The 27,001-nt window shown below is 46.4% G+C and overlaps 2 protein-coding genes and 1 pseudogene across 5 annotated transcripts; all 3 read right to left on the reverse strand.

Annotated features, from left to right (window-relative positions):
* Positions 1-1,285: 1,285 nt before the first annotated feature.
* LOC103878738 lies at positions 1,286-9,286 on the reverse strand (annotated as a pseudogene).
* On the reverse strand, positions 9,284-13,644 carry LOC101026164 (leucine-rich repeat-containing protein 37B-like). Its single transcript, XM_031657482.1, is given in 4 exon segments — positions 9,284-12,800; positions 12,803-12,840; positions 12,842-13,247; positions 13,250-13,644. Coding segments are annotated over 4 exon segments (873 nt in total). The 5' UTR covers positions 13,377-13,644; the 3' UTR covers positions 9,284-12,498.
* Positions 13,645-13,730: 86 nt separating this feature from the next.
* On the reverse strand, positions 13,731-26,400 carry RDM1 (RAD52 motif containing 1). Of its 4 annotated transcripts, none has more exons than XM_003912637.4 (7): positions 26,233-26,395; positions 25,670-25,849; positions 21,072-21,194; positions 20,154-20,322; positions 17,885-17,983; positions 15,849-15,934; positions 13,731-14,108 (listed from the first exon to the last, which is right to left on the reverse strand). In XM_003912637.4, exons 1-7 carry the CDS (start codon positions 26,326-26,328, stop codon positions 14,007-14,009), a joined length of 855 nt encoding a protein of 284 aa, XP_003912686.1. In that variant the 5' UTR covers positions 26,329-26,395; the 3' UTR covers positions 13,731-14,006. The 4 variants fall into 4 exon arrangements, 3 of the variants coding, with proteins under 3 accessions (XP_003912686.1, XP_017806008.1, XP_009188407.1); XR_002518062.2 differs by lacking the exon at positions 13,731-14,108 and adding an exon at positions 16,826-16,979 and having other exon boundaries at positions 26,233-26,400; XM_017950519.3 differs by lacking the exon at positions 17,885-17,983 and having other exon boundaries at positions 26,233-26,398.
* Positions 26,401-27,001: the final 601 nt, after the last annotated feature.

Below are 27,001 nucleotides of genomic sequence, written 5' to 3' on the forward strand. Positions count from 1 at the left end.
TTTCAATGACTTTCCATATCTCACTGTGTGGCCTTCAAATTCCTATGTCTGATAATAGAGGTTCTACATAATCATATTTTCATTGCTCCCTCAAAAAATTATTTGCAGCCAGATTGGACTACTAAATTCTGATCATACCTGTAGCCATGTCTTTGTCATCTCGTAATGCATTGGAGGTTGACCTGCAACCTCCTTAGGTGGCTCTGGAAGCTGAGCTGGGACCATCTGCTGGCTTGAAGGTTCAACCTCCTCGGGGGGCTCTGGAGCCTGAACTGTGGCCTCCTGTTGGGCTGGAGAAGGTTCTGCCTCCATTTGGGGCACTGGGGTCTGAGCTAGAAACTCCTGCTGAGTTAGAGATGGTTCCACCTCTTCAGGGAACTCTGGTTGTAAAGATGGGGACACCTGCTGAGTCAGAGAGAGTTCTACCAACATAGGGTCCTCTGAAGATTGAGCAGGGCCTGCCTGCTGGACTGGAGAGGATTCTACCTCTTTAGGTGGCTTTAAAATCTGAGTTTGGGCCAGTTGTAGGACTGGAGATGGCTCGACCTTCTCAGGTGGCTCTGATGGCTGAGCTGGTATCTCCAGCTGTGGTGGAAGACTGACCTCTTCAGTGGACTTCAGAAAATGACCTGAGACTTCCTGCTGGGTTTCAGATGGTTCAACGTCTTTAAGGGGGCCTGATGGCTCAGGTGGGGACTCAGGCTGAACTGGAGAAGATTCTACCTCTTTAGGTGGATCTGGGATCTGAGTTGTGGCTGCTTGCTGGGTTGGAGATTTAATCTTTACAGGAGAATCCAGAAGAGGGATCAGGCGGGGTTAGAGAGTCACCCTGCTCAGTGGGAATAGGAGGGCTGTCCTGCTGGACTGGAGAAGGTTCAGCCTCCATAGTGACTGCTGTAGGTATGGTAAGCTCCATATTCACTTTTTTTTTTTTTTTTGAGACAGAGTCTCGCTCTGTCGCCCAGGCTGGAGTGTAGTGGCGCCATCTCGGTTCACTGCAAGCTCTGCCTCCTGCGTTCATGCCATTCTCCTGCCTCAGCCTCCTGAATAGCTGGGACTACAGGTGCCTGTGACAACGACTGGCTAATTTTTTGTATTTTTAGTAGAGACGGGGTTTCACCGTGTTAGCCAGGTTGATCTCGATCTCCTGACCTCGTGATCCACCCGCCTCGGCCTCTCAAATTTCTGGGATTACAGGCGTGAGCGGCCACGCCGGGGCCATATTCACATATTTAACTGTGGTATTAGGCAAAGCTGAACTACTTCTGAATATGGAAGAGAGATCTAGAGGTGAAAATACCGTCTTACAATTAAATGAACTTACAACGTCTGAGGAGAGCTGAGTTGGAGACGGAGTTGTGGGGTCTTGATAGACTTGGCAGAAGTTCATCATTTCCAGGGGTATTTAGCTGCTGAATGATAATCTGTTGCTGGTCTTTCAAATGTTTAAACTGCTCAGGGGATATTAAAGACTGAGCTGGGACCCTGTGTTGAGTTAAAATTTCAACCTGATAGGTGAACTCTGGAGTCATGGTAACCATGTGATCCACAGGCTTAACAATGACATGGTGAAATGTTGGAGGCTGAACTTGATCATGACTTATAGGAGAAACTGTTACCCCATGACGCTCTGGAGGTTGAGCTACAACTTCATTAGGGAGCTCTGAAGGCTGAGCTGGGGCGTCTTTCTGGGTTGGAGAAGACTCGACCTACTCAGGGGTCTGTGGATGCTCACCTGCAGCCTCCTACTGTGTTGGAGAGGGGTTCTCATATTTAGTGGGTTCTGGAGATTCAACCGAAGTCTCCTGTTGAACTGGTAAAGAGCCAGCCTCTTCTAATGACTCTGTAGGCAGAGGCATGCCCCCATGCTGGGTGTTGGAATGTTCTACATCATTAACTGGCCCTGAGAGCTGAGCTGTAGCCTCCTGATGGATTGGAGAAGTTCTCACCTCCACAGTAGGCTCTGTTGCTATGGTGAGCTTCGTAACTGGAGGCTTAACAGTGATACTGGGCAAATCTCAGTGTTGAACTTGATGGTGACCGGGAGGTGGAACTGTTACTTGATGATGTTCTGGAGGCTGAGCTGGGGTCTCCTGCAGGCTGGAGAGGATTCAACTTCCCCAGAAGACTCAGAAGGCAGACCTGGCTGCTCCTGCTCAATGTTCATCCTTCACAGGAGGACCTGGAGGCTCAGTTGTGGCCTCCTGTTGGGTTGCAGAAGGTTACATCTGCTCTGGATGCTGGTTTGGGGCCTCCTGCTGGACTGGAGAAGAGTCAGTGTCCTTGGTAGGCTTGGAAGTTATGCTAATCTCTACATCTGCAGGTTTAACTGTAATGTTTGACAAGTTATAATGAGCTTGATACACAACCTAAGTTTGAACTGTCACCTCATGATTCAGTGGAGTTTGAGCTGCACTCTCTATAGAAGACTCTGGAGGCAGAGCTGGGGTCTCCTCCTGGGTCTGAGAAAATTCCACCTCCCCAGAAAACTCAGAAGGCTGAGCTGGCTGCTTCTGCTCTCTGGAGGAAGGTTCAGCCTCCACAGGAGGACCTGGAGGCTCAGCTGGAGTCCCTTGCTCAGGGCAAAATATTTCATCTCCTCAGGGCACTCTGGTGTCTGAGCTGGGGCCTCTAATTGGGTTGAGGAAGAGTCCACCTCCCCGGGATTCTCTGGAGGCTGAGCTGCAGCCTAGTCTACAAAATTTCGACCATACCTGTAACCATGCCTTTGCCCAGACTGTACTCCCATTTGTTTTCTATTTAACAAATTAGGCCGGGCATGGTGGCTCATGCCTGTAGTCCCAGCACTTTGGGAGGCCGAGTTGGGCGGATCACAAGGTCAGGAGATCAAGACCACGGTGAAACCCCGTCTCTACTAAAAGTACAAAAAATTAGCTGGGCGCAGTGGTGGGTGCCTGTAATCCCAGCTACTCGGGAGGCTGAGGCAGGAGAATGGCGTGAACCCAGGAGGCGGAGCTTGTGGTGAGCCGAGATGGCACCACTGCACTCCAGCCTAGGTGACAGAGCGAGACTCCGTCTCAAAAACAAAACAAAACAAAACAAAAAAACAAATTATAGCTACACTTTAAGCCCCAAGTAAGTTTCAGCTTATTGATGTAGCTTTCCCTGATCTCCACACCTCAAGGATGACAGATTCCGGTGAATTCTAGCACTGATGGTCTGCATTATCTTGTATTACTTCATTATATAATACCTCCTTTTTATGCCTATTCTCTTTCTTCCTTCCTATCATTTTCATGTTCTGAAGACAGTATCATACTTGGGCCAGGGCTGGACACAAAACAACTGCTACATATAGAAAGTCAGGGACGAAGATGAGTTCTGGACATAACTAAAGGACTGAGTAATCATGTTAGCAGCCAACACTCCCACATATGGTAGGCACCGATGTAAGTAATACATGTATTCACTCAAATCTCACAACAATCCTATGAAATGGTAACTAGCATAATCCCCAGTTTAAAGATGAGGAAATTGAGTCACAGAGAATAACTCGTTCAGGGTAACCAAGCTAACAAATGACGGACCTGGGTTCAAACCCAGTAACCTGGCTCCAGAATCCATTCTTAACCACCTAGAGCACTATCACTGACATGGAGAGAGAGACAGAGTTCTGTAAAGAGGGTGAAGTGCAAATAGGAGGACAGCAGCAGTTAAGCAATGATGTGATGAGGATAAAGAAAAATGGAGGCCGGGCACAGTGGCTCAAGCCTGTAATCCCAGCACTTTGGGAGGCCGAGACGGGTGGATCACAAGGTCAGGAGATCGAGACCATCCTGGCTAACACGGTGAAACCCCGTCTCTACGAAAAAAATACAAAAAACTAGCCGGGCAAGGTGGCGGGCGCCTGTAGTCCCAGCTACTCGGGAGGCTGAGGCAGGAGAATGGCATGAACCCGGGAGGCAGAGCTTGCAGTGAGCTGAGATCACGCCACTGCACTCCAGCCTGGGCGACAGAGTGAGACTCCATCTCAAAAAGAAAAATGGATAAGAAAAGGATTAGAGCAATCACAAGTAAAAGACCAGAGAAGGGGCCTAACAGTAAAGGAGAATGAGGAGAAGGAAGAGATGACAGGCAAAAGCAAAAGCAGAAAGTCAGTTGTCCATGTGGTTTGGTGAGATTAAAGAAGGCCCAGGAAGGCCTCCAGGAAAAAGCTGCCATGTCAGGCAGGACACAGAGAACAATTGAGGAAAGGTGATTCTTACAAGATGGTGAAGGTGCCATTGTAGGTGCTGGGTTTTGGCATGGGCACTTGGTGGAACCTCTGCTTTGGGCTGAGATCAATACATGACAGATGAGATCAATACATCTCATCTCTGCAGGTACAGAGCTTACATATGTTGGTGCTTGTGGAGGCCTTCTGCTGCTCTTGTGGAGTTAAAGCCTTATTTTTGAGTGTAACTTTCAGACCGCACCAGTGAATTCTGAGTAGGTTCTAGTTCAGAAGGTGAACGTGTGACTTCAGTCAGGTTTCAATGCTAAGTCTGAACTTGGTCTTGTCATGGAGCTGTAGTCTTGTCCAGGCCTGTAGAATGCTCAGTCTTTGTAGTGGGTTCTGGAGTTAGGGCGAGCCCCAGGTCCGAAAGCTGAGTTGAGGTCTTCTCCATGGTTGGAGAAGTTTTAACCTCTGTAGTAGGTTCTGTAGTTATGGTAAGCTCCAGGTCCAAAGGTTGAACTGTGAATTGAGTCAGGTTTTGATGCTGAGCCTGGTTCTTGTCTGGAGGTGGAAGTGTCACCTCAGGGTGCTTTGGAGGAGGAGCTGTAGTCCTCAGAGCTGTAGAAGGGCAGAGCTTGATCCTGGCTTGGTGTTGGAATGGGTATCTGATAACAATACACAGGTGGTTGAGCTACAGACTCCTTAGGTAGCTCTGGAGGCCGAGTTGGGGTCTTCTGCATGGTTGGAGAAGGTTCAACCTCCATAGAGTTAAGGTAAGTTCCAGACCCAAAGGTTGAACTGTGACTTGACTCAGGTTTGAATGTAAAGTCTGAACCTGGTGTGGATGTGGAAGTGTCACCTCAGGGTGCTTCAGAGGAACTACAGTCTTCTTCAGGGGTATAGAATGTTCAACCTCTGTAGTGGGTTCTGGAGTTATGCTAAGTCCACCAGGTCCAGAGGTTGAACTGTAACGATGGGTGACATTGGATGCTGAGCTTGATCCTGACCCGGTGTTGGAACTGTCACCTCTTGATATACTGGAGGTTGGGGTACAACTTCCTTAGGAGGCTGAGTTGGGGTCTCCTGCATGGTTGGAGAAAGTTCAATTTTTGTAGTGGATTCTGGAGTGATGATAAACCCCAGGTCAAAAGGTTGAAGTGTGACACTGGCCAGTGTTGAATGCTGAGCTTGATCCTGACCTTGTGTTGGAACTGTCACTGCTTAATGAGATGGAAGTTGAGCTCCAACCTCTGTAGGTGGTTCTGGAAGTTGATTTGAGTTCTCCATGGTTGGAGGAAATCCTCTGTAGTATGTTGTGGCGTTGTGGTAAGTTTCAGATCCAAAGGTTAAACTGTGACCTCAGTTAGGTTTGTGTGCTGAGCCTGCACATGGTCTGGAGTTGGAAGCGTCACTTCAGGGTGTTTTGAAGGAATGCAGTTTTCCTCAGGGTTGTCAAATGCTCAGCCTCCTTCGTGGATACTGGAGTTATGGTAAGCCCCAGGTCTAAAGGTTGAAATGTGATACTGGGTGATACTGGATACTGAGCTTCGTACTGCCTTGCTGTTGAAACTGTCATCTCATAACGCATTGGAGGTTGAGCTGCAACCCGCTTAGGTGGCTCTGGAAGCTGACCTGGGACCATCTGCTGGCTTGAAAGTTCTATATTCTTGGGGGGGGGGGGCTCTGAAGTCTGAACTGTGGCCTCCTGCTGGTTTGGAGAAGGCTCTGCCTTCACAGCGGGTATGGAGTCTGAACTGGAAAGTTTTGCTGAGTTAGAGAGGGTTCCACTTGCTGAGGGAGCTGTGGAGGCAAAGATGGGCTATCTGCTGGACTGGAGAGGGTTCTACCACAGTAGAGGGCTCTGAAGACTGAGCAGGGACTGCCTGCTGGACTGGAGAGGATTCTACCTTTTTAAGTGGCTCTAAAAGCTGAATTAGGGCCTGCTGTAGGACTGGAGATAGTTCAACCTTCTCAGGTGGCTCTGATGGCTGAGCTCAGCTGGAAACTCTTGCTGGACTGGAGAAGGATTTACCTCCTTAGGGGGATTTGGAGTCTGAGCTGTAGCCTCTTGCTGGGCTGAAGATTCACTCTCTTCAGGAGACTCCAGAGGTAGGAAAGGGGAATTAGGCTGGGCTAGAGAAAAGTCAGTCTGCTCATTGGAAATAGGAGGGTTGTCCTGCTGGACTGGAGAAGGTTCAATCTCTGTAGTGACTACTGTAGGTATGGTAAACTCTATATTCACATTTTTAACTGTGATTTTAGGCCAAGTTGAATTATTTCTGAATAGTGAAGACAGATCTTCAGGTGAAAAATTCCATCTCATCATTCAGTGGACTTACAATGTCTGAGGAGAGCTGAGCTGGAGACCAAGTTGTGGGCTTTTGAGCAAGAGGAGAAAGTTCATCCTTTTCAGGGGTAGTTAACTGCTGAATGATAATCTCTTGCTCATCTTTCAAATGGTTAAACTTTTCAGGGGACATTAAGGACTGAGCTTGATGGTGACCTGGAGGTGAAACTGTTACCTCATAATGTTTTCAAGGCTGAGCTGGAATCTCCTGCTAGGTTGGAGAAAATTCAACCTCCCAGGAGACTCAGAAGGCTAAGCTGGCTGCTCATGTTCACCGAGAAAAGGATCAGTCTCCACAGGAGAACATGGAGGCTCAGTTGGGGCCTCCTCTTGGGTTGCGGAAGTTTTCACCTCCTCTGGAGGGTAGATTGGGGCCTCCTGCTGGACTGGAGAAGATTCATTATCCTTGGTAGGCTCTGAAGTTATGCTAATCTGTACATCCACAGGTTTAACTGTAATGCTTGGCAAGGTGTAATGAGCTCCATCCTTACCCTGAGGTTAAATTGTCACCCATGATTCAGTGGAGTTTGAGCTGTATTCTTCATAGAAGACTCTGGAGGCTGAACTGGGGTCTCCTGCTGGGTCTGAGAAGGTTCAACCTCCCCAGGAAACTCAGAAGGCTGAGCTGGCTGCTCCTGCTTACTGGAGGAAGGTTCAGCTGCCACAGGAGGACCTGGAGGCTCAGCCAGAGTCCCTTGCTGGGTTGCTGAAGATTTAATCTCCTCAGGGCGCTCTGGTATCTGAGCTGGGGCTTTTAATTGGGTTGAGGAAGAGTCCACCTCCTCGGGGTTCCCTGGAGGCTGAGCTTGGGCCATTCTACTCAACTTCGACCACACCTGTAACCATGCCTTTGCCTAGACTGTACTTCTATTTTTTCTTATTTAACAAATTATAGCTAATCTTTAAGCCCCAGGTAAATTTTTAGTTTATTGATGCAGCTTCCCCGACCTCCATAACTCAAGGATCACAGATTCTGGTGAATTCTAGCACTGATGGTCTGCATTATGTTTTAGTACTTTATTATTTACACCTCCATTTTTATGCTTATTGTCTTCTATAGTTTTCATGTTCTGGAGATAGTGTCATACTTGTCCCTCGGTTGGACACAAAACGGGTGCTACATATAGAAAGTCAGGGACAAAGATGAGTTCTGGACATAACTAAAGAGCTAAGTAATGTTAACAGTCACCACTCCTACATATACTAAGGACTGATGCAAGTATTACAGGTATTCACTCACCTAATCCTATGAAATGGTAACTAGCATAATCCCCAGTTTAAAGATGAGGAAATTGAGTCACAGAGAAGAATAACTTGTTCAGGGTAACCAAGTTAATAAATGACAGACCTGGGTTCAAACCCAGCAACCTGGCTCCAGAATCCACTCTTAACCACCAAGAACACTATCACTGAGACAGGGAGAGAGACAGAGTTCTGTAAAGAGGGTGAAGTGCAAATAGGAGGAGAGCAGCAGTTAAGCAATGATGTGATGGGGATAAAGAAAAATGGATAAGAAAAGGATTAAGAGCAATCACAAGTAAAAGACCAGAGAAGGGGCCTAACAGTAAAGGAGAATGAGGAGAAGGAAGGGCCTAACAGTAAAGGAGAATGAGGAGAAGGAAGAGATGACAAGCAAAAGCGAAAGCAGAAAGTCAGTTGTCCATGTGGTTTGATGAGATTAAAGAAGGCCCAGGAAGGCCTCCAGGAAAAACTGCCATATTAGGCAGCACACAGAGAACAATTGAGGAAAGGTGATTCTTACAAGATGGTGAAGGTGCCATTGTAGGTGCTGGGTTCTGGCTAGGCACTTGGTGGAGCCTCTGCTTTGGGCTGAGATCAATACACGACAGTGTCTCATCTCTGCAGGTACAGAACTCACATATGTTGGTGCTTGTGGAGGCCTTCTGTTCCTCTTGTGCAGTTAAAGCCTTATTTTGGGCGTAACTTTCAGACTGAATCAATGAATCCTGAGTAGGTTCTAGTTCAAAGGTGGACCTCTGACTTTAGTCAGGTTTTGATGCTGAGTCCGAACCTGGTCTGGACGTGGAGCTGTAGTCTTGTCCAGGGCTGTAGAATGCTCAATGTCTATATAGGGCTAGAGTTATGGCAAGCCCCAGGTCTGAAGGCTGAGTTGTGGTCTCCTCTGTGATTGGAAAATGTTCACCCCTGTAGTAGGTTCTATACTTATGGTAAGTTCCAAGTCCAAAAGTTGAACTGTGACTTGGGTCTGGTTTGAGTGCTGAGTATTGACCCTTGTCTCATGGTGGAAGTGTCACCTTAGGGAGCTTTGGCAGAGAAGCTGTAGTCATCATGGCTCTAGAAGGTTCAACCTTTGTAGTGAATTCTGGAGTAATGGTAAGCCTCAGTTCCAAAGGTTGAACTGTGACACTGGCTGATGTTGGATGCTTAGCTTGATCCTGGCCTTGTGTTGGAACAGACATCTCATTATAATACCCAGGAGGGAAAACCACAACCTCCTTAACTAGCTCTGGAGGCTGATTTGGGGTTTTATGCATGGTTGAAGGTTCAACCTCCATAGAGGATTCTGGAGTTAAGGTAAGTTTCGGATCCAAAGGTTGAAATGTGACTTGAGTCAGGTTTGAATGCCAAGTCTGAACCTGGTGTGGATGTGGAAGTGTCACCTCAGGGTGCTTTGGAGGAACTATAGTCTTCTTCAGGGGTGTAGAATGTTCAACCTCTGTAGTGGGTTCTGGAGTTATGGTAAGTCCCAGGTACAGAGTTTTAACTGTAATGCTGGGTGATATTCAATGCTGAGCTTGATCCTGACCTGGTGTTGAAATTGTTACCTCTTGAAATACTGGAGGTTAAGGTATAACTTCCTGAGGATGCTGAGTTGGGGTCTCCTGCATGGCTGGAAAAGTTCAACCTCTATAGTGGATCCTAGAGTGATGATAAGCCCCAGGTCCAAAGGTTGAAGTGTGACACTGGCCAGTGTTGAATGCCAAGCCTGATCCTGACCTTGTACTGGAACTGTCACCTCATAATGAGCTGGAGGTTGAGTTACAACCTCCATAGGTTGCTCTGCAAGCTAGGTTGAATTCTCCATGGTTGGAGAAAATATACCCTCTGTAGTAGGTTGTTGATTCGTGGTAAATTTCAGATCCAAAGGTTGCACTGTGGCCTCAGGTTTGTGCTGAACCTGCACATGGTCTGAAGGTGGAAGGGTCACCTCAGGGTGTTTTGGAGGAGCTGTAGTCATCCTCAGCATTATAGAATGCTCAGCCTCCATAGCGGGTTCTGGAGTTATGGTAAGCTCCATGTGTAAAGGTTGAAATGTGACACTGGGTGATGCTGGATACTGAGCTTGGTCCTGGCTTGCTGTTATAATTGTCGTCTCATAATGCATTAGAGGTTGAACTGCAACTCCCTTAGGGGGCTCTGGAAGCTGAGCTGGGACCATCTACTGACTTGAAGTTTTTGCCTCCTTAGGAGGCTCTGGAGCCTGAACTGTGGCCTTCTGCTGAGCTGGAGAAGGTTCTGTCTCCATAGGGGGCTCTCAAGTCTGAGTTGGACCCTCCTGCTGAGTTAGAGATGGTTCCACCTCCTGAGGGAGATTTGGCGGCAAAGATGCGGCCATCTGCTGTGTCAAAGAAGATTCTACCACCATAGGGCTCTGAAGACTGAGCAGGCACTGCCTACTGGACTGGAGAGGATTGTACCTCTTCAGGTGGCTCTAAAAGCTGAGTTGAGGCCTGCTGTAGGACTGAAGATGGTTTGACCTTCTCAGGTGGCTGATGGCTGAGCTGATATCTTCAGCTATGGTGGACTGACCACTGCAGTGAACTTTGGAGGATGACTTGAGGCTTCCTGCTGGGTTGCAGATGGTTCAACCTGCTTAGGGAGCTCTGGTGCCTCAGCTGGGGACTCTTGCTGGACTGGAGAAAATTCCACCCCTTTAGGGGAATCTGGGGTCTGAGCTGTGGCCTCGTGCTGTGATGGAGATTCAATCTTTTCAGGAGAATCCAGGGGTGGGGAAGGGGTATCATGTTGGGTTGGAGAAAAGTCAGCCTACTCAGTGGGAATAGGATTGTCCTGCTGGACTGGGGAAGGTTCAACCTCCATAGTGACTTCTGTAGGTATGGTGAGGTCCATATCCATATTTTTAACTGTGGTATTAGGGAAAGTTGAATTGTTTCTGAATATTACAGACAGACCTAGAGGCAAAAATACCATCTCATCATTCAATGACCTTACAAAGTCTGAGGAGAGCCGAGTTGGAGACTGAGTTGTGGACTCTTGAGGGACTGGAGGAAGTTCATCATTTTCAGGGGTATTTGGCTGCTGAATAATCATTTCTTGCTGGTCTTTCAAATGCTGAAACTGCTAAGGGGACATTGAGGACTGAGCTGGGGCCCCGTGTTTGGTTAAAATTTCAACCTGTTAGGTGAACTCTGGAGTCATGGTTACCATGTGATGCACATGTTTCACAGTGTCATTGTGCAATGTTGGAGGCCGAACTTGATCATGACTTAGAGAAACTGTTACCTCATGATGCGCTGGAGATTAGCTACAATTTCATTAGGGATCTCTGAAGGCTGAGCTTGGGCCTATTGCTGTGTTGAGAAGACTCAACCTCCTCAGGCATCTGTGGATACTCAGCAGCAGCCTCCTGCTGGGCTGGAGAGAGGTTCTCATCTTTAATAGCTGGAGATTGAACTGAAGTCTCCTGTTGAACTGGTAAAGTCATCTTCTGATTACTATGGAGGCAGAGTTGGGCCCCCGTGCTTGGTAGTGGAAGGTTCCACATAATTAACTGGCCCTGAGAGCTGAGCAGTAACCTCCTGGTGGACTGGAGAAGTTCCCACCTCTGCAGTAGGCTCTGTTGCTATGATGAGCTGCATAACTGGAGGCTTAACAGTGACATTGGGCAAATCTGAATGCTGAGCTCGATAGTGACCTGGAGATGAAATTGTTACTTCGTGATGTTCCAGAGGCTGAGCTGGGGTCTGGTGGGCTGGAGAAGATTCAACCTCCCCAGAAGACTCAGAAGGCTGAACTGGCTGCAAATGCTCACTGGGGGAAGAGTTAGCTTCCACAGGAGGACCTGGAAGTTCAGTTGGGGTCTCCTCCTGGGTTGCAAAGGGTTCCATCTGCTCTGGAGGCTAGGTTGGGGCCTACTACTGGGCTTGAGAAGATTCTGCCTCCTTAACAGGCTCTGGGGTTATGATAATCTCCACATCTACAGGTTTAACTGTAACACTGGGTAAGTTATAACGAGATTGATCCTCAACAGGAGGCTGAAGTGTCACCTCATGATTCAGTGTAGTTTGAGCTGTACTCTCCATAGAGGACTCTGAGGCTCAGCTGGGGTCTCCTGCTGGGTCTAAGAAGGTTCAGCCTCCCCCGAAAACTCTGAAGGCTGAGCTGGCTGCTCCTGCTCACTGGGGGAAGGCTCAGCCTCCACAGGAGGACATGGGAGCTCAGTTGGGGTCTCCTTCTGGGTTGCGGAAGGTTCCACCTCCTCTGGAGGCTGGGTTAGGGCCTCCTGCTGGGCTTGGGAGGATTCTGCCTCCTTGTTAGGCTCTGAAGTTATGGTAATCTTGAAATCGGCAGGTTTACCTGTAATGTTGGGCAAGGTAAAATGAGCTTGATCCTTACCCTGAGGTTGAACTGTCACCTCAAGATGCAGTGGAGTTTGAGCTGCACTCTCCACAGAGACTTGGGAGGCTGCGCTGGGGTCTCCTGCTGAATCTGAGAACCTCCCCTGGAAACTCAGAAGGCTAGGCTGGCTGCTCCTGTTCACCTGGAGAAGATTAAGCCTCCACAGGAGGAACTGGAGGTTCAGCTGGATTTCCTTGCTGGGTTACAGACGTTTTCATCTTCTCAGGGTGGTCTGGTATCTGAGCTGGTGAATTTAATTGGGTTTAGGAAGAGTTCACCTCCTCGGGGTACTCTGGAGGCTGAGCTGTGGCTTGTTCCTGGCTTGATGTAAGTTCCTTACCTGGCTCTTGAATTATCGTAAGCTCCACATCCACAGGTTTAACTGTGACATTGGGCAAGTGTGAGTGCTGAGCTTCGCTCCAACTTTTAATGGAACATTTACCTGATGATGTATTGATGGCTGAGCTACAGTCTCTTCTGAGGCAGGCAGCTGCTGTGCTGGGGCCTCCTGCTGTGTTGAAGAGTGGAGCCCCTTAAGGGATTGTGAAGGCAGAGCTGGGGCCTCCTGCTGGGTTGAAGAAGGTTCTTCCTCCTCAGGGAGCTGTGGAAGCTGCACTGGGGCTTTTTGCTGGAGTGAAGAGGACTGGATCTGTCCTCTGGATTTTGAGTTTCAGGCTCTAGATGGAATTGAGAGCCCAACTTGCTCAGGGGGCCCTGGAGGCTCATCTGAGTTCACCTGGAGTTCTGGAGGCAGGCTGCCCAGATATAGTATATCCATACTTGAACCTAAATACTCATCCTGTAAAGTTTGTTTCTGACGCTGAGGTTTTGATATAAATCGGTGTGGAGTTCCAACAAAAACCTTAGCAAGCCTCCGATGCTTAGCTAGATCTTTCTTCAGGTTTTTGGGCAAAACACTTATCTTCACTGCTTTTGAATTCTGACTATCTAGAGGTGGAACAAGTATTTCATATGCCTGATGATCTGCAGCCTGATCTAGACCTACAGTTTGAACCTTACTTTTGAGGCGAAGAGGCCGAGCTAGCGTCTGGTTCTGATCCCAGTCTGGCATTGGAACCAACTCTGGGAGCCTTTCTTGCAAGTCAGCTTGTCATTCAGATGCTGGTGTACAGCAGCGAACTTCTCTGGCCCCAGGGGCAGCTCTCCAGCTGGATCCGTGTCCAGGAATGGAACCAAAGTCTCAGTCGGTTCCTGAGGCGAGGCTGACATCTGGGTGGAAGTAAAGGACCCCAGGTTATCAAAGCCCCCCGGGTCTGTATGGGGGTGGGGGTGGATAAGCGCATGGGGAGATTCCAGGGGGAGATGGCAGGAGCGCCAAGACCAGGGCTCAGTTGGCCTCAGGGGGTCGGAGGTCAGCTGGAGTGGGCCCTGGACCTGGCTGAGCCTCCTGGACTAGTAGCCACAATAGTTGTCACGTGAAGAGGGGCCGTAGGGACCAGAGACGCAGCCGATATATGACATACGTTGGCGTCCCACACTGAGCTAGAACCATTATAGCAGCCCAGAGATGCTCGCACACCTAGCAATCTCGCGCTCCTAGCAACCACGGCCCCGCCTCCTCCGTTATTTACCATATCTTTATTTAGGCAACCTTTATTAAGTTCCATTCCAGATTTGCTCCTCCTCACCAGGGCGATCTTATCCCACAATCCCTCCCAAGCCTCCCTTCCCTCTCCACCAGAACACCCTTTCCCTCCCCTTCGCCAGGAAAGATTTGGGCGGCCGACCCAGGTGGTCCCAGGACTCCAGCAGCCTACAGTGGTGGGGCGGGGTGGGGTAGCGGCACAGCAGAGCTTCCCAAGGAAGTGAGGTGACCTCGCCTTGGGATATTCAGAAATGCTAGTCAAGTTCTGGGAGCCTGAACTCTTCCTCCTCCAAGCTGAAATCGGAGAGATACTCTTCCTCCTCTTGGCCACACTGCTTCCAGGGAGAGCAATGGACCTGCAAAATGTGCACCAGTTAGGGTGGCAGGCAGAATGCACAGTAGGGTCATTCATTCCAAAATGTTGTCATTTTTGCTAAACTTTTGATATCCTTTGTTGCATGTTTGATAATTCACCACTCTATTAGGTAGGAGCTGCCAGGGAATAAGTGAGGACTCCAAATTTTCTGTAGGAAGGGTTTTGGGAGGTGGGCAATTCAGTCTGGGAGAGAAGTCTGAACTGTCACCCTGCCTTAACACAGCCATTACCCTAGAAATTACAGCGCCACTCTTCAGAGGTCTACCCTGTGTGCACACATGGAGAAGAGGCTTAGGTTGTTAAAGTCAGCATATTAAATAATTTCCTGAAATGTGACTATAACTAGAACCCAGCTGACTTCCTCCACAGCCATTATTACCTATTGTATTTCTCATTGTCTGGCACAATCACCAGCATGCGAACTCTAAGAAGGTGCTTCATCTTATGCCAGTGCCTAGCATAGGCACATGGTGCAGATTAATGGTTTTACAATGAAAGGGATTCCAAGACTCGCCTCATTTAGGGGTGGATCTATTATTATAATCAGATTTCTGAAATCAGTGCTAACTTTGTCTCACATTTCACAGGAAGCTAGACTTCTTAAAGCTTGAAGTTTCCTTGATGGGTTTTATTTAAATTGAATTGAAATAATTATTTTACAGGGAAAAACTTCAAAACAAAACACTTTGCAACTTTGGGGTGAAAGTTAAATAAAACACTCTAGCCCCAAATTAAGTTCCCACTGAAATAAAACACTTTTGCTCCTTTAAAAAGAAAAATTCCATATGTAGTAAATAATGACTGTTTTCTTTCAGAGATTAATTTAGAAACTTAATCCCTATTTAAGAGCTTTCATATACAGTCATGTGTTGCTTGCCATGTGAGGAGAAACCTGAGAAATATGTCATTAGGGGATTTCACCCTTGTGCTAACATCATAGCATATACTTCCACAAACCTAAGTGGTATAGCCTACAGCACACCTAGGCTATATGGTATGGCCTATGGCTCCTCGGCTATAAACCTGTACCGTATGTTACTATACTGAATACCGAAGGCAATTGTAACACAATGGCAGGTATTTATGTATGTAAAATGGAAAACATACAGTAAAAATACTGTTTAAAAGATAAAAAATGGTATAGCTGTATAGGGATAGCTCCATTATACTCTTATGGAATCACCATCATATATGTGGTTTACTGTTGACTGAAACATCATTTTGCAGCACATGATTGTAATTGATTTACAGAAAGATCTTCAACAAAATAGTCTACCCAAGATATAAGGAGATATTGAGATCCAGGTAATAAGCCATATTTGAAAGGCATTATAGTTTTCGAAAGCTGTAGCACGATCATTCTTAAGGCCAGTTACTTTTTCCCCATATCTCTGGGATCCTGTTTGAAGAAAGTTCTAAAAAGGCCTATGTTCAAGCAGCCTGGCATCCCTAAATCCTGGGGGAAGACTAACCCCTCTCCTGTGTCCACAACTGTAATAACACTCTGACAGTCCTCAGTTCTGCTCTCCAAACTTCAAATAACGGGTCAGAGTCAAAGGTCAAGACTTCAGGAAAAGCCCCAGAAATACTCTGCACTCAAAAGTAGTATCAGTTTCACATTTTCCTAAGAATGAAACAAATTGTCCTCCAAATTATGCTGCTTGTTTTGAATTATGGTTACATTGGCTATGTTAACCCCTGAGTTTTTATCTCCACATACTTGAATTAAACCGTGTAGTTCTTCTTCGCATCTGACATCTATGATGTCTTCACTGGGTCTGTACTCCACAGCTATTTTACCACTTTCTGAAATAAAGTTAGTGAGGATCAATTCAGAATCTTTTTCATTCTAAAACATCCTGCATATAATGGTAGCACCCCATGAACATTCTTTTGGTTTCTAAAAGCAGAAAATAAGAACATTTTCCTGGAAGTTTCCTTATCTCCTCATCTCACACTTCAGTTTTTTCTTTCTTTCCTTTTTTTTTTTTTTGGAAGACATGGTCTTACTCTGTCACCCCGGCTGGAGTGCAGTGGCGTTGTCATAGCTCACTGCAGCCTGGAATTCCTGGGATCAAGTGATCCCCCTGGCTCAGCCTCCAGAGTAGCAGGGACTACAGGTACACACCACTGTGCCCACCTAATTTTTTTTTAGAGACACGGTCTTGCTTTGTTGCCCAGGCTGGTCTCGAACTCCTGGCTTTAAGTGATCCTCCTGCCTTGGCCTCCCAAAATACTGAGATTACAGGTGTGAGTCACCATGCTTGGCCTCACACCTCAGTTTTTAACATATATATGAAATATCAACCATATTTTGTACAAAGGACATTATGATCTTACAGATAGGAACTAAGGAATAACATAAGAAATAAAAAATATGGAAACCAAAATGTTCAATCATAATACGATGAAATGGTAAGGTATCAGGTGGGGGTCAAAGCAAGTTCAAATTTGGAGTAGAGACCACTGGGCCAGTAGACACTTCACATTAGAAGCAAGGGCCAGGTGTCTGCACCCTGAGAACCAAAATTCATTCCACCAGATACAATGAACAAAGCTTCTGAGAGAGAGAACATTTGAACATTTTATTGGCAGACACAGGTCCACATATTCTTATAGACAATAGAACTACCTTCAAGGCAAACTAGAGCCGTAAGGCTTTTGGTCTAAGAAGTTTTCAGTGTGTGCAAGAGATACCTTTGTATACTAGGGAGAGGTAAACAACCCACACACTTCGTTTGGTTCTTAAAGGTTGTTACTCAGACTTGACAGCTGATGATCAAGGAAGTAAGACTTTCACTAGAAGGGCTGTTGTCCAGGTTGGAAAGCTGAGAGCAATCAGGGCCACCTCCTACAAGCAAATAAAGGTCTGTGGTAACTTAATTAGGATCTCTCAGTCTCTTAAGCCTTTAGGGCTGTGAAGCAGAAGAGCAACTCTGTTCAGGGACTCTTTGCCAATCATCAGGCTTCCTTTGGGCACAGCCTGTAACATTCGTGCCACTGTAGAACTCAATAGGGAATACAAGCAATGCCATTCAATAGCATGACCAATTCCAAGGCTCACAGCAAAGCAGCTGATTGTTGTATAAGAATCATACTTGCCCAATGTGCCAGTGCCAGAAATGAAAGCTGAAATTGAATTCTCGATTCAGGAAACAAAATCTAATAAACTCCTCGGCACAGAGTTTATTTATTCAGACAGAAATCAACAATGACAATAATAGTTAATATGTCTGCTTATCTTGTAAGTGTAGTTCTGAGCTTTACATTTGTCATCTCATTTACTCTTACAATATCCTTCATAAGGCTGACTGAATTACTAACCCCAGTTTGTAGATGAAGAGACTGCAGCTTAGAGCTATTAAGTATTTTCAAATCTCTCTGGCTATAAGACCTAAAATTGCATTAAAAATCTAAGAGACAGCGTTAGGACTCAAATCCATGTGTCCAAAGCTTATAATCACTATTCTATATGATAGGCAAGCAATTAAAGAAGACCTGGCTTAAACATTTTCTGTGGGAACTGAGGCAAGTCCTTTCACATCTGTAAACTAGGAACAGTATTTGCTGTCGTTTTTTTTTTCCACAAATGTCACACAGAACAAATTTGAGCCTGTTGCTGTGAAATAATTTAGCAAATGAAAGCATACTATAGAGTGCTTTAGATATCAATATTTTTATCCAATTAACTTTTCAAAATGAGTTTATTTGCCCATTGAAACTGAGGTACTTCTAGGACGATCAAGAGAGTCTTACCTAGAACAACAATCAACAGTTTCTGGAATGCGTCTGACAAAGCCTTCTGAATAGCAAGCTTCTGGGCTGTCTTCCTTTTCATAAGGAACGATAACGGTCCTAAATCCAACCAAAACAAATGGATTTAAGATGCCTATCTGAATGATAATTGCTATATGTTTAAAAACTAAAAATGCACCCATGGTTCTTAGCTCATAACCTTTGTGATTAAGGACAGACGGCACAAGGGTATGGTTGAATGGCTCTGTTATAGGTACATCCTGGCAGGGCCCATTTTTACGCCTCCATCTAGTAGGGAAGTTCCTGAAGTACTAGAAGGGAGATAACAGCCAAGAACCTGGCACATGTCTCACATCACCCAGAGATTTCAAATTGATCAGTTAAGGCAACACTCCTACAGACCCTACCCTCCTGTGCATCAAGGGCTGGAATCACTCATCAAAAAAGGTTTGGTTGGCTGGACATGGTGGCCCATGCCTGTAATCCCAGCACTTGGGGAGGCTGAGGCAGGTGGAGGCCAGGAGTTCAAGAACAGCCTGGCGAACATGGTGAAACCCTGTCTCTATTAAAAATGCAAAAATTGGCCGGGCGCGGTGGCTCAAGCCTGTAATCCCAGCACTTTGGGAGGCCGAGACGGGTGGATCACGAGGTCAGGAGATTGAGACCATCCTGGCTAACACGGTGAAACCCCGTCTTTACTAAAAAATATAAAAAACTAGCCGGGCGAGGTGGCGGGCGCCTGTAGTCCCAGCTACTCGGGAGGCTGAGGCAGGAGAATGGCGTAAACCCGGGAGGCGGAGCTCGCAGTGAGCTGAGATCCGGCCACTGCACTCCAGCCTGGGCCACAGAGCGAGACTCTGTCTCAAAAAAAAAAAAACAAAAAAACAAAAATGCAAAAATTAGCCAGGTGTGGTGGCACACACCTGTAATCCCAGCTACCTGGGAGTCTGAGGCTTGAACCAGGAAGCAGAGGTTGCAGTGAGCTGAGATCAGGCCACTGCACTCCAGCCTGGGTGACAGAGTGAGACTCTGTGTCTCAAAAAAAAAGGGCTAGGTCTGGTGGCTCATGCCTGTAATCCCAGCACTTTGGGAGGCCGAGGTGGGCAGATCACTTGAGGTCAGGAGTTTGAGAGCAGCCTGGGCAACATGGTGAAACCCTGTCTCTAATGAAAACACAACAACAAGAAAATAGCCAGGTGTGGTGGTAGGCACCTGTAACCCCAGCTACTTGGGAGGCTGAAATGCTTGAACCTGGGAGGTGGAGGTTGCAGTGAGCCGAGATCACGCCAGTGCACTTCAGCCTAGGCGACTGAGTGAGGCTCCATGTCAAAAAAGAAAAAACTTTGGTACAGATAATTTGGCTCCTCCCTGGGCATCACCCCCGGGAGCCTACTCCACTCCATTAGCCTACAGCCCTGCCTCTGACTTCAAACCCTAAGCCTGATGGTCATGAATACTAAAAAAATACTCAACATTAGTATCAATTGAGTACTCTTTCTAGGTATCTATATTAGACTCTTTTTTGGCTGAAACTCTTTTATGAGTAAAAAAAAAGAACTGAATGTTTACACAAAAGTTTATGTAAATCTTTAGATGATGACCTGGCCTGGTAGCTCATGCCTATAACCCCAGCAACTTGGGATCCTGAGGCAAGAGGATCTCTTGAGGCCAGGAGTTGGAGACCAGGTGGGACAACACAGAAAGACCCCATCTCTAAAAATAATAATAATTAGCCAGGTGTGGTGGTGCATGCCTGTAGTCCTGGCTACTCAGAAGGCTGAGGCAGGAGGATCCCTTGAGCCCAGAAGTTGGAGGTTACAGTGAGCTATGATCATGCTACTGTACTCTAGCCTGGGCAACAGAGCAAGACCCTGCCTCTAAAAAAATAATAAATAGATTTAAAAAAAACCAAAAACTTTAGATGGTTTTGCTGGGATAACCGAGGGCTACAAGAGACACATATTTGAAGAACTATTTTAGCTCGAAGCAAGTTCTTAACCAAAAACTGTAAAAACATTACTTCCTTCTTCCTCCTAAGTTTCTTGGCAGGAAGTCAGCTGTACGATTTTAAATTTAAAGGTTCAATCAGGTATTACCTACAGTAAAATCCTATACTGTAAGACAGAAAAACTCTGCCCAGGACTTCAGTAGCTCAGAGAGGGAAGGGCTTGATATGTATCCGAAAAGATGACTTTCGGAAAGTAAGAAAAAAAGAAAGATCCTTTCCACGCCAAATCCCTACCCTCCTCCACTCCCAATGAAAACAGACCTTCTTCCACCTTATCCACAGGCTCCTCCACCAAGCCAACGCCAGGACTCCTGCAATCATAGGATGGCAACATCACCTCTAAAGCACAGAAGAACTTCAGGCTTTGCTTCGGAAGTGGCACCATGCTATCTTCATTTTCTCTTTCTTCAAGGTCAGAAAGCTCCTGAAGCTGTAAGGATATTTAATGTAAGGTTCTTCCTAGGATCTTAATGTAGGCTTCAAAATGTTTTGTTATTAAAAGTAAAAACTTGGCCGGGCGTGGTGGTTCATGCCTGTAATCCCAGTACTTTGGGAAGCCGAGGTGGGCAGATCACGAGGTCAAGAGATTGAGAGCATCCTGGCCAACATGGTGAAACCCTGTCTCTACTAAAAATGCAAAAATTAGCTGGGCATCGTGGCGGGCGCCTGTAGTCCCAGCTACTCAGGAGGCTGAGGCAGGAGAATCGCTTGTACCCAGGAGGTAGATTTTGCAGTGAGCCGAGATAGCACCACTGCACTCCAGCCTGACGACAGAGTGAGACTCTGTCTCAAAAAAACAAAACAAAACAAAAAACCAGAAAGCAAGCAAACAAACAAAAACAACAAAAAAACAACTAAATTCCAGTCATTCAAGCTAACAGTTGAGGTATGCTATGGCTTCAAAATCAAGTTAGATTTGCAAATGAGTTGCTAGATAGAGACAACCATTTTTTATTATATGCCACAAAAACAGTAGAGAAAATTATGGATACCACCATCCAAGTGACTGAGATTATTAATTCTAGGTAGCAGGCCAGTTCAGAAATGTCCACTTATCCTCAATGGTAGAGGCCTCTCACATCTCCTCCCTACAATCCAGTTCCATACTTCTGTCTAAAATCTAGGATTTCAATGTTGAAAGGAGAGTGTGGTTAGTGAAAAAAAATCTACAAGGTTTACCTTGATGATCCTTTTGGACCACCCATTGAAACCAAAGTAGTAATTCGCCAGTTCTTGGCATCGGGAACTGTTCAGGGCAAGGGCTTGATGTTGAACTGCCTTATGTCTGGTGCCAAGACGAACCTAAAATCATAAGAGATAGACTCATAAATATCACAACCTGCTAGAGATTTTATTATGGATACATCTGAGATTTGTCAATACCAAGTGTGCAAAGAAAAATTGTTTCGGTCTTCCCATTCAGTAGCTCCTGCTTGAGAATATGACCTGAATATAGATAAGATGAACCCACCACCCATCCCCCTCCCCAAGTTACTAACCCCTGTTAAAAGATGAAATACAATCGGGTGCGGTGGCTCACGTTTGTAATCCCAGCACTTTGGGAGGCTGAGGCGGGTGGATCACAAGGTAAGGATATCGAGCCCATCCCGGCTAACATGGTGAAACCCTGTCTCTACTAAAAATACCAAATATTAGCCAGGCATGGTGACATGTGCCTGTAGTCCCAGCTACTCCAGAGGCTGAGGCAGGAGAATGGCTTGAACCTGGGAGGCAGAGCTTGCAGTGAGCCGAGATAGTGCCACTGCACTCTACCTTAGGCAACAGAGTGAGACTCCGTCTCCAAAAAAAAAGAGGAAATACACATACTTCTACAAATTTTACAAGCAACTGAAACAACTAGAGGTTTATATGCATTTATAAGTTTCTTTGAGAATGCAAATATCTACTGTTAATTCTTAAAATATTTTACCCATTTTTGTGGATTTCTTACATCACAAGTTCTTTCCTATATGTCTATTTCATTTTTAACTATATTATATTCATGAAATTCAAATGATACAAAGTCAAATTTATTTGTATTAGAAATTAATAAGAATTAACAGTAAAGTTAATTCTTTTTTTTTTTTTGAGACGGAGTCTTGCTCTGTCGCCCAGGCTAGAGTGCAGTGGCCCGATCTCGGCTCACTGCGAGCTCCGCCTCCTGGGTTCACGCCATTCTCCTGCCTCAGCCTCCCGAGTAGCTGGGACTATGGGTGCTCGCCACCACGCCTGGCTAATTTTTTGTATTTTTAGTAGAGACGGGGTTTCACCATGTTAGCCAGGATGGTCTCAATCTCCTGACCTCGTGATCTGCCTGCCTTCACCTCCCAAAGTGCTGCGATTACAGGCGTGAGCCACCGCGCCTGGCCGAAGTTAATTCTTTATTGATTTGATTATGCACCTTCCTCTATCACTGGTTTACAAGCTCCATAAGTCCCAGACGAAACCATAGCTTTTTTCACTTCCAGAACCAAGCACAGTTCTTGGCATATAATAGAGGACAGATGATCTGTCAATTGAATGAATAAAACAATGAGCAAGTAAAAATTGAAATGACTTTCTCCAACTGAAAAGAAGGAGAAATGCCTGTTGGGAAAGAGAAATGAAGACCAATTTTTAAACATTGAGTGCTACTGGCGAGACCGGCCTGTATCATGAGTCACAGTGGAGTCTTTCTGGACAACCAGGAAGCTTCAGAAAAACTCTGAGCCCCTGGGTGGCACAGACAGTTGTCAGCTTGGATAACCTTGCCACAGTGCTTGGCGGCAACCATTTTCCTTCATTTCACAAAAAAACAAAAACAAAAACAAAAACCCACAAAAAACCCTCTTGGCCAGGCGCAGTGGCTCACGCCTGTAATCCTGGCACTTTGGGAGGCTGAGGCGAGCAGATCACTTGAGGTCAGGAGTTCAAGACCAGCCTGGCCAACATGGAGAAATCTTGTCTCTACCAGAAATACAAAAATTAGCTGGGTGTGGTGGTGCATGCCTGTAATCCCAGCTACTCTGGAGGCGGAGGCAGGAGAATCACTTAAACCTGGGAGGCAGAGGCTGCAGTGAGCTGACATCATGCCATTGCGCTCCAGCCTGGGTGACAGAGCAAGACTCTGTCTCCAAACAAAAGCAAAAACAAAAACCCAAAAAGCAAAAACAAAACCCTCTCAGGTGCCTTAGGCCTTTCCTTGATTTTATTTTAAAACATCATTCTCTTTTCTGTATTTAAAAAGGCAAAAAAAACCAGGAACTAAATGTATGTGCTAAAGTAGAAAAGAACACTTAAACTAGATTACAGTGGGGGGTGAGTAGCAACCCAAGGTTTTGGGTTTAGTAAACAAATAAATCTAGTATGAACGCCCTCTCCTCTCACCTAATCTATTGAGTTGTAGAACATATCCTTCATTACTGTCTCAGTGATGGGCTTTATGCTGTGAAATTCTCAAAACCTAAAGCTTATGAAATGGTCTCAATGTCCAAAGAGCACTAAAAACTCATTACTCACAAAATGATACCAAGTAAATGTTTCATAATCTTAGTTGCACCTTTATAATATTTGAGTGGCTATGTGAAATGGTCACAGGTTAGAAACAGACCATAGTTCAAAAGTTAAATAATATCTCACAGGCAATCATTTCAGTCACAGGAAGTGGAACCAGGATTGAAGAGGGTGTTGAACAGGCTAAGAGGGCATTGAACAGGCTACCGAAGTGGGAGTAGTATATCTGGAGTCATTACTGAGCAGAGTTCTCAGATTTGATCAAGGTTAATTCAATGAGGAATGGAATATAGACAGTAATAGGCAGCAAGATTAGTAGGAAACAGTCAGATCAAGTAGCCAATTAGGAATTGAAATGGTCCTTGAAAAGGGAAAGGTGACTGAATTGAGGCATACAATGAGATATCATTCTGTGGCTCTGGGAAGGTAAAATTGGTTGGCATGTTAATATGGAATAGGGTTTCTACAATGCTGCTTAAAGAATGTTCCCATCCTCTCAGAACTGAAGGGAGTTCCAAATAGGCAGTTTGTGAGCCATGGTGAGCATGATGATGATGATGATGATGATACAGTTTCCTTTATGTAACAGCTGGCAGAAGACTTGGTCACACCCACACATTTTAAATTAACATAAAAGTAAATATATAGGCTGGGCGTGGTGGCTCATGCTTGTAATCCCAGCACTTTGGGAGGCCAAGGTGGGTGAACCACCTAAGTTCAGGAGTTTGAGACCAGCTTGACCAACATGGAGAAACCCCGTCTCTACCAAAAACACAAAATCAGCCAGGCATGGTGGTGCATGCCTGTAATCCCTGCTACTTGGGAGGCTGAGGCAGGAGAATCGCTTGAACCCGGGAGGTGGAGGTTGTGGTGAGCTGAGATCATGTCACTGCACTCCAGCCTGGGCAACAAGAGCAGAATTCCGTCTTAAAAAACAAAAAAAAGTAATATATAATATATGGCTGGGCGTGGTCGCTCACACCTGTAGTCCCAGCACTTTGGGAGGCTGAGGTGGGCGAATCACTTGAGGTCAGGAATTCAAGACCAGACTCACCAACATGGCGAAACCCCATCTCTACTAAAATACAAAAATTAGCCAGGTGTGGTGGCAGGTGCCTGTAGTCCCAGCTACTCAGGAGGTTGAGGCAGGAGAATCGCTTGAACCCGCAAGTCAGAGGTTGCAGTGAGCCAAGATCATGCCACTGCTCTCCAGCCTAGGTGACAAAATAAGACTTCATCTCAAAAAACAAAAATAAAAAATAAATGTAGCTGGGCATGGTGGCTTGTACCTAGCTACTTAAGAGGCTGAGGCAGGAGGACTGCTTGAGGCCGGGATTTAGACCAGCCTGGGCAACACAGGGATACTCTGTCTCTAAAAAAATTAAAAAGTAAATAGAAGCAGAAGTCTTCTGGCGAAGATTTCATTCATTCACTCATTGTTTAGAGATAGGGTTTCACTGTGTGGCCCAGGCAGGAGTGCAGTGATGCAATTATTATGACTCATTGCACCCTCAAACCTCTAGGCTCAAGCGATCCTCCCACCTCAGTCTCCCAAGTAGCTGGGACTACAGGTGTATGCCACCATACCTGGCTGATATTTAATTTTTTATTTTTCTTTCTTTCTTTTCTTTTTTTGAGATGGAGTCTCACTCTGTCACCCGTGCTAGAGTGCAGTGGCACAATCTTGGCTCACTGCAGCCTCCACCTCCTGGGTTCAAGTGATTCTCATGCTTCAGCCTCCTGGGTTCAAGCGATTCTCATGCTTCAGCCTCCCGAGTAGCTGGAACTACAGGCGCATGCCACCATGCCTGGCTAGTTTTTGTATTTTTAGTATAGATGGAGTTTTGCTATGTTGCCCAGGCTGATCTCAAACTGCTGGCCTCAAGTGATCCGCCTGCCTCCATCTTCCAAAGTGCTGGGATTATAGGCATGAGCCACGGTGCCCAGCCTTATCTTTAATTTTTTTTTTTTTATAGAGACAGGGTCTCACTTTGCTGCCCAAGCTGAGATTTCTTAAAAAGGGACAGCATAAAATGACATGAGGTTTAGCTCAGCAGGTTTTAGTTCAACCTCAAGTTTCCATAATTCTTTTCAGGAACCTTAAACAAGTCACTCAACCATCTTGAGTTTGAGTTTCTTCATCTAAAAAACCCAGAGAACTGGAAGATTAGTGTGGCAATGCATCTGAAAATATTCCGTAAACCAGAGAGCTAGACAAATGCTAACCTATTATTGAATTCAGCACTTCATCACAGCGGAGCTAGGAATTCCATATTTGGACCCACCTTGACTGGAGAGTTCTGAAAAAGCTGCTTCCGGTCGCATGCCTTTTGGGCTCTGCGGGCAGCCCTTGCTGAATAAAACTTAATGACGGCATAGAAACCAGGATGGGCCACTGCAGCATTTGGGAAGACCCGGACTGAATACAGAAGGCCAAACTGGGAAAATGCTGTGAACAGAGAATGCTGTGGGGGTGGTCCCACCCCAAGTAAGTACATGAAATCTCACGCCCAGCAAACAAAACCGCACTTGCCCTCATATTCCCCAAAACCCTCTTCGCGAAGGATGCTATTCAAAACACTTCCCACTTAATCAACAGGTTTTCCTCTTAAATTCCTAAACTTTAAGAAGCACTGGAAGGTAAAACGTGCTGTCGGTGGAGAGATACCTCTCTGGGACTCTTAAAAATCTTTTGGGGGTCGTTTGTTGTCAGTTGGGATCCCTTTTAGAATTAAGAGTCCTTCAGCAGAGGCTGAGGCAGGTAAGGGTCTGAGGCAGGGCTCCGGAACTCCCAGTCAGCGGGTGGGCGGCTTTCTCCATCCCTCCCTCCTTTCTGGCCCCGGCTCACATGCAAAGCCTCGGCCGTAGGTCCGGAGCTCAGTTCCCACACTAGCAAGGTTTTGTCACTCTCGATGGGAACCGCAAAAGGAACCAACTCCGCCATCCTCCCTTCACCGCACCTGCGCGGCTCACCTTCGCCCCAGCAATGCGCCTGCGCAAGGCACGCCCGCGCTTTTTTAAAAAGAGGCGCATGCGAGGGGCGGGGCCGGCGCTCGGATCGCTCCCTCGCCCCTCCTGCCTAGGGCCGGCCTCTGAGTCTGTTCCCCTCCTCCAGCCACAGCCCCAAGATCCCTGAGTTCAGAGCTTCCGTTCAAAGCATGTTTAGCGTTCCAAAATGGGCTGACAGGATGGAAGGGTAGGGACATGTTTATAGCAGCCAGCTTCATCTTCACTCCTGAAGGAGATTAGGGTACTAAGTATTAGCACTACCTACTGAGCTTGTGGGAAATAACCATGAAAGATGCAATCTTTTGACTTAAGAGGTTATTTTGTTTTTGTTTTTGTTTTTTTGAGACGGAGTCTCGCTCTGTCGCCCAGGCTGGAGTGCTGTGGCCGGATCTCAGCTCACTGCAAGCTCAGCCTCCCGGGTTCACGCCATTCTCCTGCCTCAGCCTCCCGAGTAGCTGGGACTACAGGCGCCCGCCACCTCGCCCGGCTAGTGTTTTTTGTATTTTTTAGTAGAGACGGGGTTTCACCGTGTTAGCCAGGATGGTCTCGATCTCATGACCTCGTGATCCACCAGCCTCGGCCTCCCAAAGTGCTGGGATTACAGGCGT

Source organism: Papio anubis, chromosome 17, assembly GCF_008728515.1.
Source record: "Papio anubis isolate 15944 chromosome 17, Panubis1.0, whole genome shotgun sequence".
In the NCBI taxonomy this organism is placed as follows: domain Eukaryota; kingdom Metazoa; phylum Chordata; class Mammalia; order Primates; family Cercopithecidae; genus Papio; species Papio anubis.

What these genes read in the sequence shown, in the direction of transcription:
- RDM1 (XM_003912637.4), bottom strand. Translation starts at nt 26,328, where the DNA reads ATGGCGGAGTTGGTTCCTTTTGCGGTTCCCATCGAGAGTGACAAAACC. An exon ending in GGTCCAAAAGGATCATCAAG is followed by an intron (nt 20,323 to 21,071) that starts GTAAACCTTGTA and finishes ATATCCTTACAG; the next exon opens with CTTCAGGAGCTTTCTGACCT. An exon ending in AACTACACGGTTTAATTCAA is followed by an intron (nt 14,109 to 15,848) that starts GTATGTGGAGAT and finishes CACATTTTGCAG; the next exon opens with GTCCATTGCTCTCCCTGGAA.